Below are 20,127 nucleotides of genomic sequence, written 5' to 3' on the forward strand. Positions count from 1 at the left end.
GAAAGAGCACCCTACCCAAGTTCAATACCTCCACCCTATCCCCATAACCCAGTAACCCCACCCAACTCTAAGGGCAATTTTGGACACTAAGGGCAATTTATCATGGGCAGCACGGTAGCCTTGTGGATAGCATAATTGCTTCACAGCTCCAGGGTCCCAGGTTCGATTCCGGCTAGGGTCACTGTCTGTGCGGAGTCTGCACATCCTCCTCGTGTGTGCGTGGGTTTCCTCCGGGTACTCCGGTTTCCTCCCACAGTCCAAAGATGTGCAGGTTAGGTGGATTGGCCATGTTAAATTACCCTTAGTGTCCAAAATTGCCCTTAGTGTTGGATGGGGTTACTGGGTTATGGTGATAGGGTGGCGGTGTTGACCTTGGGTAGGGTGCTCTTTCCAAGAGCCAGTGCAGACTCGATGGGCCGAATGGCCTCCTTCTGCACTGTAAATTCTATGAATCCACCTAACCTGCACATCTTTGGACTGTGGGAGGAAACCGGAGCACCCGGAGGAAACCCACGCACACACGGGAAGAACGTGCAGACTCCGCACAGGCAGTGACCCAAGCCGGAATCGAACCTGGGACCCTGGAGCTGTGAAGCAATTATGCTAGCCACAATGCTACCGTGCTGCCCGTTTAAATGAAAATTGCCTATTGTCACAAGTAGGCTTCAATGAAGTTACTGTGAAAAGCCCCTAGTCGCCACATGCCGGCGCCTGTTCGGGGAGGCTGGTACGGGAATTGAACCGTGCTACTGACCTACCTTGGTCTGCTTTCAAAGCCAGCGATTTAGCCCTGTGCTAAACCGGCAGATGGACAGTATTGGAGTTATCCAGCTTATTTTCAGTATCTGGTGTTATCCAGTTTATTTACAGTATCGGGTGTTATCCAGTTTATTTACAGTATCGGGTGTTCTCCAGTTTATTTACAGTATCGGGTGTTATCCAGTTTATTTACGGTATCTGGTGTTATCCAGTTTATTTACAGTATCGGGTGTTATTCAGTTTATTTACAGTATCGGGTGTTCTCCAGTTTATTTACAGTATCGGGTGTTATCCAGTTTATTTACAGTATCTGGTGTTATCCAGTTTATTTACAGTATCTGGTGTTATCCAGTTTATTTACAGTATCTGGTGTTATCCAGTGTATTTCCAGTATCGGGTGTTATTCAGTTTATTTACAGCATCTGGTGTTATTCAGTTTATTTACAGTATCTGGTGTTATCCAGTTTATTTGCAGTATCGGGTGTTATCCAGTTTATTTACAGAATCGGGTGTTATCCAGTCTATTTACAGTATCTGGCGTTATCCAATTTATTTACAGTATCGGTGTTATTCAGTTTATTTACAGTATCGGTGTTATTCAGTTTATTTACAGTATCTGGTGTTATCCAGTCTATTTACAGTATCTGGCGTTATCCAGTTTATTTACAGTATTGGTGTTATCCAGTTTATTTACAGTATCGGGTGTTATCCAGTTTATTTACAGTATTGGTGTTATTCAGTTTATTTACAGTATCGGTGTTATCCAGTCTATTTACAGTATCTGGCGTTATCCAGTTTATTTACAGTATTGGTGTTATCCAGTCTATTTACAGTATCTGGCGTTATCCAGTTTATTTACAGTATCGGGTGTTATCCAGTTTATTTACAGTATCTGGTGTTATTCAGTTTATTTACAGTATTGGTGTTATCCAGATTATTTACAGTATCTGGTGTTACTCAGTTTATTCACAGTATCTGGTGTTATTCAGTTTATTTACAGTATTGGGTGTTATCCAGTTTATTTACAGGATCTGGTGTTACTCAGTTTATTTACTGTATCGGGTGTTATCCAGTTTATTTACAGTATCTGGTGTTACTCAGTTTATTTACTGTATCGGGTGTTATCCAGTTTATTTACAGTATCGGGTGTTATCCAGTTTATTTACAGTATCTGGTGTATTCCAGTTTATTTACAGGATCGGGTGTTATCCAGTTTATTTACAGTATTGGGTGTTATTCAGTTTATTTACAGTATCGGGTGTTATCCAGTTTATATACAGTATCTGGTGTTATCCAGTTTATTTACAGTATCTGGTGTTACAGTTTATTTACAGTATTGGTGTTATACAGATTATTTACAGTATCGGGTGTTATCCAGTTTATTTACAGTATCGGGTGTTATTCAGTTTATTTACAGTATCTGGTGTTATCCAGTTTATTTACAGTATCTGGTGTTATCCAGTTTATTTACAGTATTGGTGTTATACAGATTATTTACAGTATCGGGTGTTATTCAGTTTATTTACAGTATCGGGTGTTATCCAGTTTATTTACAGTATCGGGTGTTATCCAGTTTATTTACAGTATCTGGTGTTATTCAGTTTATTTACAGTATCGGGTGTTATCCAGTTTATTTACAGTATCTGGTGTTACTCAGTTTATTTACTGTATCGGGTGTTATCCAGTTTATTTACAGTATCTGGTGTTATTCAGTTTATTTACAGTATCTGGTGTTATCCAGTTTATTTACAGTATCTGGTGTTCCAGTTTATTTACAGTATTGGTGTTATACAGATTATTTACAGTATCGGGTGTTATCCAGTTTATTGACAGTATCGGGTGTTATTCAGTTTATTTACAGTATCGGGTGTTATCCAGTTTATTTACAGTATCGGGTGTTATCCAGTTTATTTACAGTATCTGGTGTTATTCAGTTTATTTACAGTATCGGGTGTTATCCAGTTTATTTACAGTATCTGGTGTTATCCAGTTTATTTACAGTATCGGGTGTTATTCAGCTTATTTACAGTATCTGGTGTTATTCAGTTTATTTACTGTATCTGGTGTCATCCAGTTTATTTACAGTATCTGGTGTTATCCAGTTTATTTACAGTATCTGGTGTATCCAGTTTATTTACAGTATCTGGTGTTATTCAGTTTATTTACAGTGTCTGGTGTTATTCAGTTTATTTACAGTGTCTGGTGTTATCCAGTTTATTTACAGTGTCTGGTGTTATTCAGTTTATTTACAGTATCGGGTGTTATCCAGTTTATTTACAGTATTGGTGTTATCCAGTTTATTTGCAGTATCGGGTGTATTCCAGTTTATTTACAGTATCGGTGTTATTCAGTTTATTTACAGTATCGGGTGTATTCCAGTTTATTTACAGTATTGGTGTTATTCAGTTTATTTACAGTATCGGGTGTTATCCAGTTTATTTACGGTATCGGGTGTTTTCCAGTTTATTTACAGTACTGGTGTTATCCAGTTTATTTGCAGTATCGCGTGTATTCCAGTTTATTTACAGTATCGGTGTTATTCAGTTTATTTACAGTATCGGGTGTATTCCAGTTTATTTACAGCATTGGCGTTATTCAGTTTATTTACAGTATCTGGTGTTACTCAGTTTATTTACAGTATTGGGTGTTATTCAGTTTATTTATAGTATCGGTGTTATCCAGTTTATTTACAGTATCTGGTGTTATCCAGTTTTACAGTATCGGTGTTATCCAGCTTATTTACAGTATCGGGTGTTATCCAGGTTATTTACAGTATCGGGTGTTATCCAGTTTATTTACAGTATCATAGATTATCATAGAATTTACAGTGCAGGAGGCCATTCGGCCCATCGAGTCTGCACCGGCTCTTGGAAAGAGCACCCTACCCAAGTTCAATACCTCCACCCTATCCCCATAACCCAGTAACCCCACCCAACTCTAAGGGCAATTTTGGACACTAAGGGCAATTTATCATGGGCAGCACGGTAGCCTTGTGGATAGCATAATTGCTTCACAGCTCCAGGGTCCCAGGTTCGATTCCGGCTAGGGTCACTGTCTGTGCGGAGTCTGCACATCCTCCTCGTGTGTGCGTGGGTTTCCTCCGGGTACTCCGGTTTCCTCCCACAGTCCAAAGATGTGCAGGTTAGGTGGATTGGCCATGTTAAATTACCCTTAGTGTCCAAAATTGCCCTTAGTGTTGGATGGGGTTACTGGGTTATGGTGATAGGGTGGCGGTGTTGACCTTGGGTAGGGTGCTCTTTCCAAGAGCCAGTGCAGACTCGATGGGCCGAATGGCCTCCTTCTGCACTGTAAATTCTATGAATCCACCTAACCTGCACATCTTTGGACTGTGGGAGGAAACCGGAGCACCCGGAGGAAACCCACGCACACACGGGAAGAACGTGCAGACTCCGCACAGGCAGTGACCCAAGCCGGAATCGAACCTGGGACCCTGGAGCTGTGAAGCAATTATGCTAGCCACAATGCTACCGTGCTGCCCGTTTAAATGAAAATTGCCTATTGTCACAAGTAGGCTTCAATGAAGTTACTGTGAAAAGCCCCTAGTCGCCACATGCCGGCGCCTGTTCGGGGAGGCTGGTACGGGAATTGAACCGTGCTACTGACCTACCTTGGTCTGCTTTCAAAGCCAGCGATTTAGCCCTGTGCTAAACCGGCAGATGGACAGTATTGGAGTTATCCAGCTTATTTTCAGTATCTGGTGTTATCCAGTTTATTTACAGTATCGGGTGTTATCCAGTTTATTTACAGTATCGGGTGTTCTCCAGTTTATTTACAGTATCGGGTGTTATCCAGTTTATTTACGGTATCTGGTGTTATCCAGTTTATTTACAGTATCGGGTGTTATTCAGTTTATTTACAGTATCGGGTGTTCTCCAGTTTATTTACAGTATCGAGTGTTATCCAGTTTATTTACAGTATCTGGTGTTATCCAGTTTATTTACAGTATCTGGTGTTATCCAGTTTATTTACAGTATCTGGTGTTATCCAGTGTATTTCCAGTATCGGGTGTTATTCAGTTTATTTACAGCATCTGGTGTTATTCAGTTTATTTACAGTATCTGGTGTTATCCAGTTTATTTGCAGTATCGGGTGTTATCCAGTTTATTTACAGTATCGGGTGTTATTCAGTTTATTTACAGTATCGGGTGTTATTCAGTTTATTTACAGCATCTGGTGTTATTCAGTTTATTTACAGTATCTGGTGTTATCCAGTTTATTTGCAGTATCGGGTGTTATCCAGTTTATTTACAGCATCTGGTGTTATTCAGTTTATTTCCAGTATCTGGTGTTATCCAGTTTATTTGCAGTATCGGGTGTTATCCAGTTTATTTGCAGTATCGGGTGTTATTCAGTTTATTTACAGTATCGGGTGTTATCCAGTTTATTTACAGTATCTGGTGTTATTCAGTTTATTTACAGCATCTGGTGTTATTCAGTTTATTTACAGTATCCGGTGTTATCCAGTTTATTTACAGCATCGGGTGTTATTCAGTTTATTTGCAGTATCTGGTGTTATTCAGTTTATTTACAGTATCTGGTGTTATCCAGTTTATTTGCAGTATCTGGTGTTATTCAGTTTATTTACAGTATCGGGTGTTATCCAGTTTATTTACAGTATTGGGTGTTATTCAGTTTATTTACAGTATCTGGTGTTATCCAGTTTATTTACAGTATCGGGTGTTATTCAGTTTATTTACAGTATCTGGTGTTATCCAGTTTATTTGCAGTATTGGGTGTTATCCAGTTTATTTGCAGTATCGGGTGTTATCCAGTTTATTTGCAGTATCGGGTGTTATCCAGTTTATTTGCAGTATCGGGTGTTATCCAGTTTATTTGCAGTATCGGGTGTTATCCAGTTTATTTGCAGTATCGGGTGTTATTCAGTTTATTTACAGTATCTGGTGTTATCCAGTTTATTTGCAGTATCTGGTGTTATTCAGTTTATTTACAGTATCGGGTGTTATCCAGTTTATTTACAGTATTGGGTGTTATTCAGTTTATTTACAGTATCTGGTGTTATCCAGTTTATTTACAGTATCGGGTGTTATTCAGTTTATTTACAGTATCTGGTGTTATCCAGTTTATTTGCAGTATTGGGTGTTATCCAGTTTATTTGCAGTATCGGGTGTTATCCAGTTTATTTGCAGTATCGGGTGTTATCCAGTTTATTTGCAGTATCGGGTGTTATCCAGTTTATTTGCAGTATCGGGTGTTATTCAGTTTATTTACAGTATCTTGTGTTATCCAGTTTATTTACAGTATCGGTGTTATTCAGTTCATTTACAGTATCCGGTGTTATCCAGTTTATTTACAGTATCGGGTGTTATTCAGTTTATTTACAGCATCTGGTGTTATTCAGTTTATTTACAGTATCTGGTGTTATCCAGTTTATTTGCAGTATCTGGTGTTATCCAGTTTATTTACAGTATCGGGTGTTATCCAGTTTATTTACAGTATCGGGTGTTATTCAGTTTATTGACAGTATCTGGTGTTATCCAGTGTATTTACAGTATCGGGTGTTATCCAGTTTATTTACAGTATCGGGTGTTATCCAGTTTATTTACAGTATTGGTGTTATCCAGTTTATTTACAGTATCTGGTGTTATTCAGTTTATTTACAGTATTGGTGTTATCCAGTTTATTTACAGTATTGGTGTTATCCAGTTTATTTACAGTATCTGGTGTTATTCAGTTTATTTACAGTATCTGGTGTTATCCAGTTAATTTACAGTATCGGGTGGTCTCCAGTTTATTTACAGTATCGGGTGTTATCCAGTTTATTTACAGTATCTGGTGTTATTCAGTTTATTTACAGTATTGGTGTTATCCAGTTTATTTACAGTATTGGTGTTATTCAGTTTATTTACAGCATCTGGTGTTATCCAGATTATTTACAGTATCGGGTGTTATCCAGTTTATTTACAGTATCGGGTGTTACAGTTTATTTACAGTATCGGGTGTTATCCAGTTTATTTACAGTATCTGGTGTTATCCAGTTTATTTGCAGTATCTGGTGTTATTCAGTTTATTTACAGTATCGGGTGTTATCCAGTTTATTTACAGTATCGGTGTTATCCAGTTTATTTACAGTATCGGGTGTTATCCAGTTTATTTACAGTATTGGGTGTTATTCAGTTTATTTACAGTATCTGGTGTTATCCAGTTTATTTACAGTATCGGGTGTAGTACAGTTTATTTACAGTATCGGTGTTATCCAGTTTATTTACAGTATCGGGTGTTATCCAGTTTATTTGCAATATCGGGAGTTATTCAGTTTATTTACAGTATTTGGTGTTATCCAGTTTATTTACAGTATCTGGTGTTATCCAGTTTATTTACAGTATCGGGTGTTATCCAGTTTATTTGCAGTATCGGGTGTTATCCAGTTTATTTACAGTATCTGGTGTTATTCAGTTTATTTTCAGTATCGGTGTTGTTCAGTTTATTTACAGTATCTGGTGTTATCCAGTTTATTTGCAGTATTGGGTGTTATCCAGTTTATTTACAGTATCGGGTGTTCTCCAGTTTATTTACAGTATCTGGTGTTATTCAGTTTATTTACAGTATCGGTGTTATCCAGTTTATTTTCAGTATCGGTGTTGTTCAGTTTATTTACAGTATCTGGTGTTCCAGTTTATTTACAGTATCGGGTGTTATCCAGTTTATTTACAGTATCTGGTGTTATTCAGTTTATTTACAGCATCTGGTGTTATCCAGTTTATTTACAGTATCGGGTGTTATCCAGTTTATTTACAGTATCGGGTGTTCTCCGGTTTATTTACAGTATCGGGTGTTATCCAGTTTATTTACAGTATCGGGTGTTATCCACCTTATTTACAGTATCCGGTGTTATCCAGTTTATTTACAGTATCGGGTGTTATCCAGTTTATTTACAGTATCGGGTGTTCTCCAGTTTATTTACAGTATCGGGTGTTATCCAGTTTATTTACAGTATCGGGTGTTATCCAGTTTATTTACAGTATCAGGTGTTATCCACCTTATTTACAGTATCCGGTGTTATCCAGTTTATTTACAGTATCTGGTGTTATCCAGTTTATTTACAGTATTGGTGTTATCCAGCTTATTTACAGTATCGGGTGTTATCCAGTTTATTTACAGTATCGGGTGTTATCTAGTTTATTTGCAGTATCGGGTGTTATCCAGTTTATTTACAGTATCTGGTGTTATCCAGTTTATTTACAGTATGTGGTGTTATCCAGTTTATTTACGGTATCTGATGTTATCCAGATGCTCAGTGATGGAGCTCCTTTACCTCATAAGAGCTTCTCAGGAACATTTGCAACAGTTTGGACTGCTCTAGGACCTTCCTGCGATGTTCACAGTTTTCCAGTAACTTCTGTTTTCTAAGAGATAAAACGAATAAACAGATAGGTATTGTAAGGTGTGTTGTAATGGTGTTGGTTATAGAACGGGCAGGATTTTATGGCAATTCGCACCGGCGGGAGCATCTGGTCCTGCCGATAGCAACCCCACACCACAAGTTCCACAGCGGTGGAGGGTGCGAACAACAGGAGGCGCTGTTGATGGTATGGACCAGAAGGTCCCGCCGCCGTCCAATAGCGTACCAATGCCACCAGAATCGGAATGGGACATGGTCAGTTGATCCCGGGTGAGGCCTTCCCGAGATTCCCGATGGCAATTACGCCTCGTGGGATCTAACTCGATCTCGCGAGATGTGCTGAATTGGGTCCTGCCTAATGTGTGGGAACCAGTCTCACATAGTTGTGAGTTTAGAAACCCACTTAGTCATGCTGACACCGGATCGAATATCCACCCGGCATCTATTGGCCATGCCGAGGAGACGCTAGCTGGGCACCGTTCAGCACTCGTCCCCACAAACAGGAGCCCGATGGAACAGGACTTCGGGGGGGGGGGGGGGGGTCTCCCAGGTGATCGGAGGAAGACAGGGTGGCACCCTGGCACTGCTGGTGCTACCTGGGCACTGCTACCCAAGTACCAGCTTGGCAGTGCCAAGGTGCCAGATTGGCATTTTGTAACTCCGGGTATTGGGTCCTGGGGTGCCCTACCCATGTGAAATGGAGTGGGGGGGGGGGGGGGGGACAGAGTTGGGGCATTAGGGGAGTCCGGGGATTGAGAGATCATCATTTAAAAGTGGTGTCCCCCGATCTCCTCCACGTGTTGGAGCTCCTCAGTGCAGGAAATAACACTAAAATGCGGCTTCGGTGGGTGGGGTGTGCGCATGTGTGCGGGGATGATTCCCCGCCAGGGCCCGTAATAGCAACAGAGTGGCTTTAAATATAGCAGGGTCGTTTCCAGCGCTACAAGCACCGCAAACGACACTGCTAATCCCGCCCAGAACGGACCCCGATTTTTTTTTTGGTTAGTTCATGCCCAATGGTTCCAAAAAAAATGCCCTGACCGTAATACTTATTACAACTCCATTGTTTTTCCTAGCGATGAACACAATTAAGCCCACACTTTTCAAACACAATTATTCAATGCTTCAAAGATCTGTGCACCAGTTGTGCTGGTCGGTAATGTCAAGAAACACAGCAAATTCTCAACAAGTTCATTGTGCTAAACATATCTGATGTAAACTAGCAAGGTTGCACAATCTGAAATGTTTGTACTTTTATCCAGTTCTACGGTAATCTCCTTTGCTAACTTTAAATGAGAATTAGCTGAACTTCTCAATTCTCAAGCAATATCACAAATTATCACTAAGCTGGATAAATTTCTAAATTTCAATTGACCTCATCTAGGACCACGCGAGCCATGTCTAATGCTACTGGGAGAATTAATCCCTTTGTGACAGTGTGGGGCATTTTCTTTTTAGTTACACGGCGAGTTGATAAGAGGTTACTTTTGCTTTGTCATTCACTGTTGAATTATTTCAGCTTAAGAATCCTTACAATCCCGACAGTGCAGAAGGAGGCCATTCGGTCCATCGAGTCTGTACTGCCTCTCTCAAAGAGCACCCTCTATGGCCCACTCCCCCATCCTATCCCCATAACCTCACCTAACTTGCACATCTTTGGACACTAAGGGGCAATTTCTTTTAGAATGACCAATCCACCTAACCTGGATATCTTAGGATTGTGTGAGGAAACCGGAGTACCTGAAGGAAACCCACACAGACACAGGGAGAAAGTAAAACTGCATACAGAGTCACCCAAGGCCGGAATTGAATCTGGGTGCCTGGCACTGCGTGCCACCGTGCCATCCCGACTTCTGCTGATGGTTTCAATTCTCGCTAAATCCTTTGAAAAAAAAATCAAGAGGTTTGTTCCCAAGCTCGCCAGGTCAGGGTGGACGGGCATGGAATACCATTGCTGCGGCCGGAAAGGCAGCCATGCAGTTGTGTATGCCACTGACAGCTCACTGTGAACTTAGGACCACGGGTCATCTGGTGTCCCCCAGGTCACCCGCAAATTGCCTTATGGCCCCAACCGACCCAGCTGTATGGGTGCACTCCAGTACAACCAGTGCCACCTTGTTGGCTGGGATGAGTGTGTGTGGGGATTGTAATGTGTATATGTAGCTGCAACTTGTCAGCCTTCAGAGTGTCAATCACGGACACAGAATCCCGCACCGTTTTTCATTGGAATCGATTGTGTTCCCCGCGGCACCGGTGCTAGCCCATCCACAGTCGCTGAATCAGTCCAGGTTCGGTGACAGTTTTGCTGTTAAGAAAGTCGCCGAATCCTGCCCTAGCATCAACACTTAGGGCGGGATTCTCTGGTCTTTGACGCCGAAATCGCGTTCGGATATCGGCCAGAGAATCCATGTTGGCACCGAAATCGGGGGACAGCGCCGCTTTTGCGATGCTCCGCCCCCTCCAAAACGGCGTACTCTAGGAGTGCGCGGCACGCCGAATGGACGGCCTCAGGACGTTACCCGAGGACCTCCCCCTGATGCTCCACCCCTTACGGGCCGTGTTCCCGACGGTGTGGGTCATTCATGCTATTTTTGTCGGGAACCCGGCGTGGCGGCTGCGGACAGAGTCCAGCGCCGCCACAGTTGGTGGGAGCTGATGCGCGGGCTGGTCCGGGGGTGGCGAGCCTGTCCAAAGGGTTGGCGGGGACTGGGGGCATTGGTGGGGGGTGGTCCGGGGGTGGCGAGCTTGTCCAAAGAGGGGCACTATTTGGCAGGCCGGGTCCGCAGGCAGCCGGTGCCATGTTGCTGCTGTAGGTCGCCGCCGTGCGCATGCGTGGCCACGGACCCGGCAATTCTCCGGCCTTATCTGCAGCTAGAGCCAGGTGTCTGCTAGCCCCTCACCAGACGGAGGATCGGTAGACGTTTTTCGCCGTTTTTTCAGTCGTAAAACACCACCGTTCCCACACCGGCGTCAGGACATAGTTTCCAAATCGGAGAATCCAGCCCTTAGTCTCAGGAATGGAGAATCCAGCCCAGTGTGCCAATTGGAGAATCGTGTCCAATGTCTGTAGTACTGTGTTTAGTTCTGGTTAGATATTGTCTGGAATACTGTGTTTTGTTCTGATTAGATAGGGCGTGATCTGCCGGCCACGTTACGTCCGAAAGGGAGCAGGATCTACCTGGCTTGCCATGCCTCACGAGATCTAACGATAACTGGCAAGACTGTGTATAGTTCTGGTTAGACCATGTCTGGAGTACTGTGTTCAGTTCCGGTTAGACCGTGTCTGGAGTACTGTGTTCAGTTCCGGTTAGACCGTGTCTGGAGTGCTGTGTTCAGTTCCGGTTAGACCATGATTGGAGTATTGCGTTTAGTTCTGGTTAGACCGTGTCTGGAGTACTGTGTTCAGTTCTGGTTAGACCATGTCTGGAGTATTATGTTTAGTTCTGGTTAGACCATGTCTGGAGTATTATGTTTAGTTCTGGTTAGACCATGTCTGGACCACGGTGTTCAGTTCTGGTTAGACCGTGTCTGGACTACTGTGTTTAGTTCTGGTTAGACCATGTCTGGAGTATTATGTATAGTTCTGGTTAGACCATGTCTGGACTACGGTGTTCAGTTCTGGTTAGACCGTGTCTGGACTACGGTGTTCAGTTCTGGTTAGACCGTGTCTGGAGTACTGCATTTAGTTCTGGTTAGACCATGTCTGGAGTACTGCGTTTAGTTCTGGTTGGACCGCGCCTGGAGTATTGTGTTTAGTTCTGGTTAGAACATGTCTGGAGTATTGTGTATAGTTCTGGTTAGACCGTGTCTGGAGTATTGTGTTTAGTTCTGGTTAGACCATGTCTGGAGTACTGTGATCATTTCTGGTTAGACCATGTCTGGAGTATTGTGTATAGTTCTGGTTAGACCGTGTCTGGAGTATTGTGTTTAGTTCTGGTTAGACCATGTCTGGACTACTGTGATCATTTCTGGTTAGACCATGTCTGGAGTATTGTGTATAGTTCTGGTTAGACTGTGTCTGGAGTACTGTGTTTAGTTCTGGTTAGACCATGTCTGGACTACTGTGTTCAGTTCTGGTTAGACCATGTTTGGAATACTGCATTTAGTTCTGGTTAGACCATGTCTGGGGTATTGTGTATAGTTCTGGTTAGACTGTGTCTGGAGTACTGCGTTTAGTTCTGGTTAGACCGTGTCTGGAGTATTGTCTGATAGAAATGTCCAGAGCAACATCATCCATCGATCTGACCAAGGCTTTAGACTCAGTAAATCGGGAAGTGCTATGGAAGACCCTGACAAAAGCCGGCTGTCCAGGAATATTCATCAATATCCTCCGACTCCTCCAAGACAAGATATAGGCGATTCACTGACAGAAATAAGACAGGAACCTTTGAGGTCAAGACTAGAGATGAACATGGATGTGTCTTTGCCCCCACCCTTTTCTCCATTGCCACCATCCTTCATCTTGTCAAGGGCAAGCTTCCCAGTGGAGTGGACATTGTCTACAGGGTGGATGGAAAACTTTTCACCTTTAACCAATTGAAATCCAGGAAGTAAACAACACTGACATCGCTCATGGAGCTTAAGGATACAGATGACATCAGAAGAGAATCACCAAGCCATGCTTGACACATTCACAGAAGCATACCAAAGACTCGGTCTCAGCCTCAACCTCAAGGAGTCTTTTTACAGCTCAGAAACTTAGACTACGTACAGACGGCACCTCAATGCCCTGGAAACGCTGTCTGACACGGATTCTCTGCATCAGTTGGGAGGACAGGTGTACTAACATCAATATCCTTGAAGGAACCAAGAGCACCAGCATCGAGTCCATGATCATCTGAAACCAACTCCGCTGTGCCGGCCATGTGCTCAGGATGTCAAAGTCCTGACTGCTGAAGCAAATCATCTTTACCCAACTCAAGGAAGGCTTCTGAACAAGAGGACATAGGAAACGCAACAAACGTTCCGTGAATGCTTACCTCAAGAAATGCAACATCACGTCAACGCGTCAACTATACTCCAGACCCTTACTCAGAAAAGACCCTACTTGGAAGAACCTCCTGATTGAAGGGACAAAATTCTTTGAGGACACCCGACGGCAAGAGGAGGCTGGGAAAAGGTGCCTGAGAAAGGAATGCCAGAAATCTAGTGTCCAAGGATCGGTCCCAACCTCCCGGACACACCTGCCAAGTATGCGGTCGAAGATGCGGCTCTGGGATTGGCTCAACAGCCATGCAAGAACCCACAGAACCCATGACCAGTAACACAGAATTTCACAGGTGGACACTCATACTCGTTAGCGAGTGATGGCTGAAGAAGAGAAGAAGATTGTCTTTAGTTCTGGTTGGACTGTGTCTGGACTACTGACTTTAGTTCTGGTTAGACCCCATTTGGAGTAATGTTTTTAGTTTTGGTTAGATGATGACCGGAATACTGTGCTCAGTTCTGTTTAGACCGCGTCTCGAATATAGCTTTGACAAAGAGTTAGCCAGACTCTAAACGTTAGCTCACTTCTCCCTCCACAGGTGCTGTCAGACATGCTGAGATTGTCCAGTAGTTTCGGTTTTCGTTTCAGATTCCAGAATCCGCAGTAATTAGCTTTTATCTAGAATACAGTATTCAGTTTTGAGCACCGTCTTTCAGGAAGGTAATACTGGCCTAGAAGAGGATGCAATACAGATTCACCAATATTGTACTGGGGTTAAAACAGGTAAATTGGGGGGACAGGCTCTATAGACTAGGCTTATAGATCAACGGGTGATCGGTTTGCGATGTTTAAGATGATTAATTGATAAGGTAGTTCGAAAGAAACCATTTATTTGGTGGGGGAAATCCGGTACAAAGAGGCACAACTTAATTAGAGCTGTTCACATGTAAATCTCACTGTTCCTTCACAATTCCCAGCATCCCACTTTTTAGAAAATACTCTGCTACAATTGTTCCCATTAACTTATCATCAAATCCCTACAGTGAAGGAGGCCATTTGGCCCATCGAAAGAGCACCCTTAAGGCCCATTCCCTTGGACATCAAGAGGCAATTTATCATGGCCAATCCACGTAACCTGCACATCTTTGGACTGTGGGAGGAAACCAGAGCACCCGGAGGAAACCCACGCAGACATGGGGAGAACGTGCAAACTCCACACAGTCACTCGAGGTCGGAATTGGATGTGTGAGGCAGCAATGCTAACCACTGTGCCATCGTTCTGCCGCAATAACCTCTCAATATGCCTTTTCAGTCAGGAAGCACTTGTTCACACAAACAGTAGTAGAAATCTGGAACACTCGACCCAAAAAGCTGCTGAGGCTGTGGGGTCAAATGCAAATTTCAAACGAGATTGATAGATATTTGTTGGGTAGTAGTGTTAAGGAGTATGGAATCAAGGCAGATTGAATTGTGGCAAAAATCAACCATGGTATCAACTAAATGGTGGAAAGGGACAGCACAGTGGTGCAGTGGTTAGCACTGCTGCCTCACCGCGCCGAGGTCCCAGGTTCGATCCTGGCTCTGGGTCACATGGCCGTGTGGAGTTTGCACTTTCTCCCCATGTTTGCGTGAGTTTCGCCCCCACAACCCAAAGATGAGCAGGGTAGGTGGATTGGCCACGTTAAATTGCCCCTTAATTGGAAAAAATGGATTGGGTACTCTAAATTTAAAAAAAAAAAACGAAATGGTGGAACTGGTTTGAGGGACTGACTGGCCCATATCTGTTCCATTGTGATCCTGTTGTTGCTGTAATAATACCCCACTATTTAATATCCCCCATGTTCCTGTAATTAAATCCTACTGTTTAATATCCCAATACTCCTGTATTACAGGTATTAATTACAGGAGCATTGGGATATTAAACAGTGGAGTATTATTACAGAAACATGGGGGCGAGTAAACACTGTTTACTCACCCCCATATTTCTGCAATAATACCCCGTTTAATATCCCAATGCTCCTGTAATAATATCCCACTGTTTAACATCTCCCCTGTTCCCGTATAAATATCGCACTGTTTAATATCCCAGTGATCCACTCTTTAATATCCCCCATGTTCCTGTAATAATATCTCACTGTTCAATATCCCAGTGACCCTATAATAAGCTGCAGAACATTCTAAACATAATCTTTATATACAAGTGCTACATAAAATACCTGTGTAGAACTCCTTGGCACTTCAGGGTGATCTGTGCACAGTCTGAGTGTTTTTTCTGCTTCAGCTGCAGCCCAAACCTCTCCATCATGTTCACCTTTTCTAGCTGAGCTTCCACCGTCTTCTCAAACTGTTCATATTTTTGCTGCAAGTTCTCCACACTCGGCAGGGAATCCTGGAACAGGACCGTGAAGACAACTCATTGCATTGTTAAAAAAGATTTTTAGAACATTGAAGAAAATCAAGGACTTCAAGAACAAAAGAATAAAGAAAATTACAGCACAGGAACAGGCCCTTCGGCCCTCCCAGCCTGCGCCGATCCAGATCCTTTATCGAAACCTGTCGCCTATTTTCCAAGGATCTACTTCCCCCTGTTCCCCGCCTGTTCATATATCTGTCCAGTTGCATCTTAAATGATGCGATTGTGCCCGCCTCTACTACCTCCGCTGGCAAAGCGTTCCAGGCACCCACCACGCTCTGCGTAAAAAACTTTCCACGCACATCTCCCTTAAACTTTCCCCCTCTCACCTTGAAATCATGACCCCTTGTAATTGACACCCCCACTCTTGGAAAAAGCTTGTTGCTATCCACCCTGTCCATACCTCTCATAATTTTGTAGATCTCAACCAGGTCTCCCCTCAACCTCCGTCTTTCCAACAAAAACAATCCCAATCTACTCGACCTGTCTTCATAGCTAGCACCCTCCATACCAGGCAACATCCTGGTGAACCTCCTCTGCACCCTCTCTAAAGCATCCGCATCCTTCTGGTAATGTGGCGACCAGAACTGAACGCAGTATTTCAAATGTGGCCTAACCAAAGTCCTATACAACTGTAACATGACCTGTCGACTCTTGTACTCAATACCCCGTATGATGAAGGCAAGCATGCTGTATGCCTTCTTGACCACTCTATCATAGATGTCTTATCATAGAATTTACAGTGCAGAAGGAGGCCATTCGGCCCATCGAGTCTGCACCGGCTCTTGGAAAGAGCACCCTACCCAAGGTCCACACCTCCACCCTATCCCCGTAACCCCACCCAACACTAAGGGCAATTTTGGACACTAAGGGCAATTTATCATGGCCAATCCACCTAACCTGCACATCTTTGGACTCTATCGACCTGCGTTGCCACCTTCAGGGTACAATGGACCTGAACTCCCAGATCTCTCTGGACATTACATCAATTTCCCCAGGACTCTTCCATTGACCGTATAGTCCGCTCTTGAATTGGATCTTCCAAAAAGCATCACCTCGCATTTGCCTGGATTGAACTCCATCTGCCACTTCTCTGCCCAACTCTCGAATCTATCTATATTTTGCTATATTCTCTGACAGACCCCTCGCTATCTGCAACTCCACCAATCTTAGTATCCTCTGCAAACTTGCTAATCAGACCACCTGTACCTTCGTCCAGATCATTTATGTATATCACAAACAACAGTGGTCCGAGCACGGATCCCTGTGGAACACCACTAGTCACCTTGCTCCATTTTGAGATACTCCCTTCCACCACTACCCTCGGTCTCCTGTTGCCCAGCCAGTTATTTATCCATCTAGCTAGTACACCCTGAACCCCATGCGACTTCACTTTTTCCATCAACCTGCCATGGGAAACTTTATCAAACGCCTTACTGAAGTCCATGTATATGACATCTACAGCCCTTCCCTCATCACTTAAATTTGTCACTTCCTCAAAGGTTTGTAATATTAGGTTTGTAAGACATGACCTTCCCTGCACAAAACCATACTGCCTATCACTGATAAGTCTATTTTCTTCAAAATATGAATAGATCCTATCCCTCAGTATATTCTCCAACAGTTTGCTGACCACTGACGTCAAGCTCACAGATCTATAATTCCCTGGATTATCCCTGCTACCCTTTTTAAACAAAGTGATAACATTAACAATTCTCCAGTCCTCCGGGACCTCACCCGTGCTCAAGGATGCTGCAAAGATATCTGTTAAGGCCCCAGTTATTTCGTCCCTCGCTTCCCTCAGTAACCTGGGATAGATCCCATCCGCACCTGGGGACTTGTCCACCTTAATGCCTTTTAGAATACCCAAAACTTCCCCCTTCCTTATGCCGACTTGACCTAGAGTATTTAAAAATCCATCCCTAACTTCAACTTCCGTCATGTCCCTCTCCTTGATGAATACCGATGCAAAGTACTCATTAAGAATCTCACTCATTTCCTCTGACTCCACGCATAAATTCCCTCTTTTGTCTTTGAGTTGGCCAATCCTTTCTATAGTTACCCTCTTGCTCCTTATATATGAATAAAAGGCTTTGGGATTTTCCTTAACCCTGTTAGGGGATGCTTTCACTTTGAGGCTTGATTTCAATTTATTTTTCTATAAAATCTCTTTGTTTCAATTTCACTGAGAAACGGTGTTAGCCTAAGTGCCAAATTGCTATACCGACTCACTAATATAGTTAGCGTAGCTAGGTGGTAAACCTGAGATTACCCCATTGGTAACCAGTTGAGAAAATATAGAACAAGCTTTACTCTGGGGGGGGGGGGGGGGGTTACTCTCCTTGTTGCACCTTAATATCCCCCATGTTCCTGTAATAATACCCTACTCGCAACAAGGTTGTATCTGGATCTCTCCCTCAGAGAGCCCATTAGGCGAATTTAAATATATCTGTGCTTATTTCTCCCGAGGCCTGGGAGCTAACAGCCTCCCCAGCGAGGCCTCTGACCAGGCGCGTTTAGTACTGGTCCACACAAACATGGACCAGTTGAACTGGCATCTGTGTGGGTGGGGGTCTCCCATGGCACTGGAGACTCCTGTGTGGTCGGGCTCTGAGAGGATGGTACCCTGGCACTCCTGCTGGCACCTGGGCACCTTAGCACTGCCAGCCTTGTACCTTGGCACTATTACCCAAGCACCCTGGCAATGGCACCTTGGCAGGGTGCCTGGGTGGCACTGTCAGACTGATAGGGGACTGCCAGGGTGCCAGTGGTCACCTCCCTTAAGAGGTGGAGTGAGGGGGGAACATGAAGACCCTGGAAGAGGCAAGTGGAGTTCAGTGGGGGGGTCCTGGAAGTCACAGCGGGGATGCTGCAGGGGGTTGACAGATCGAGACTCCAATCTGCGAATACTCTTCCTGCACTGGCGAGCTGAGTTTGTCAGTGCAGGAAATGATGTAACAATAAAAGGCAAAGTACTGTTGAATAGTGGGGTGTTTCTCGGAGCTGCAATAAGCACCCAAAAGCAAACTCTGATTTTTGTTTTCCTTTTAAATCGCACCTCTAGGTCTAATCCATGTTGTACCTACTGGGAATGTGTGATGGACAGTGGTTGTCTGAATTGGAAATGATGCTTTCCCCAGGACTAATGTCAATGATGTTGAGCACAAACTTGTAAGGAACAAGTAGCATACTGTCTGAACCGTCTGTTCAGGTGCATCAAGTTGCCTTTCCATTCCTTTACTATGTGTTCAATTGTGATCCCCAATCTGTGTCCAATCCCATGATGTTGCTGTTTATTGGTGAGAAACCTACCCCTTTGTCTTCATTAGCCAGGAATGCCTCCTTGTTGCTCAGCCAGCTCTCACTTTGCTCGACATAACCATAGAATATCTGCAAAGCACAGGGTATCACCACATCATAAACAAATCAGGAATGCAGGAGCATTTTGGCAGCAGTCGTCGGCATCAAGTGCACTATTTAGATTTTGAGATTGTTTCCACCCCCTCCCACCCCCAAGTCATATCACACATCTTCAGATACTGCCGACCAGATTAGTCACTTTATTCACTCCCAGGAAGCCAGTGCTATTATGCTGAACAGAGGAGGTTGCACCACTGGCCATGTGCCTGACCTCTGACACACCTCCACACATACACAGTGAAGACTGGGAATAAACTGAGTCCAGAATTGTGTGTGAAGCCAAATCCAGGCAGTCAGCAGTTCAGCTGATTCAATCCATCAACTGAAGTGCAAACCAATTGATCCAGTAGCAGACATTTTGAGAACCCAATCACTTTGCTGTTTGGGGGATTTAGTACACTTAGTGACAGCAGCAATATTCTCACTACAGTTTCCTCTCTCTGGACAGACTGTCACATTGCTCACAGAGAACCATACCAAACTCAGACAGGGGGAATGGCATCTTCAGTATCTGCATCAACAACAAATCTGCAAATTGGCTTGATACTGGTGGCTTAATGTCCACATGAAATACAGGCTTAAAACACCAATTCACAATCCTTAGTCTGGCTTTAACAATGGGGGGTGCAATTCAGAGACCCTGTTGCACCTGGGTTGCAATGGATGAATCACACACGAGCCCCAAATTGGATCACCGACTTGCTCCACCCGGCGGTCCAGATCGGAATATTTAAATTAGCCTAAAGGCTCATTTAATTACCTGGATGCAGGATTCATCAGGTATCCGGGACTCAACAGCCACACCTGGGCGACCTTGCCAGCACGCTGTTTAGTACTAGTCCACAGAGACATGGACCAGGCGAACCGGCACCTGAGGGGGCCAATCTGCGAGAAGCCTTTCCTGCTGGTGAGCTGGAACTCCCCAAGGCCAATTAAATGGCAAAATGCAGGTGTTTCTCGGCATTGCTGCCACAACGGATTTCCGCTGAATCGTGCCCGGGAACTGCATTGATTTATTTCCAAAGCGTTCCTCGGAAATTGCTTATGGAAAATCCAGTGAGCTATTCCACATCCTCTGTGAGGGCCTGCGGAAGAACGACGTCTTAAAAATTCACTTGCCGTAGGACCGGTTATCGAGTTATGTTCATGCTGTGTAGTATACTCCAACCACCTGCTCGGAGTAACCTCAAGTTCCCTCCTACCCATTGGGATCCTTGGCTGCTTACA

General features: G+C 43.8%; 1 protein-coding gene across 1 annotated transcript in view; it reads right to left on the minus strand.

Annotated features, from left to right (window-relative positions):
* sptbn5 (spectrin, beta, non-erythrocytic 5) overlaps positions 1–20,127 on the minus strand; it is a 400,397-nt gene that overhangs the window by 132,766 nt on the left and 247,504 nt on the right. Inside the window, exons 47-49 of the mRNA XM_072486950.1 lie at positions 18,793–18,870; positions 15,284–15,456; positions 8,054–8,144 (exon numbers count right to left, since the gene is read on the minus strand). Of these exons, the coding sequence (XP_072343051.1) occupies positions 8,054–8,144; positions 15,284–15,456; positions 18,793–18,870 (342 nt within the window). The remainder of the gene's footprint in view (positions 1–8,053; positions 8,145–15,283; positions 15,457–18,792; positions 18,871–20,127) is intronic.

Source organism: Scyliorhinus torazame, chromosome 2 (assembly GCF_047496885.1).
Source record: "Scyliorhinus torazame isolate Kashiwa2021f chromosome 2, sScyTor2.1, whole genome shotgun sequence".
Taxonomy (NCBI): domain Eukaryota; kingdom Metazoa; phylum Chordata; class Chondrichthyes; order Carcharhiniformes; family Scyliorhinidae; genus Scyliorhinus; species Scyliorhinus torazame.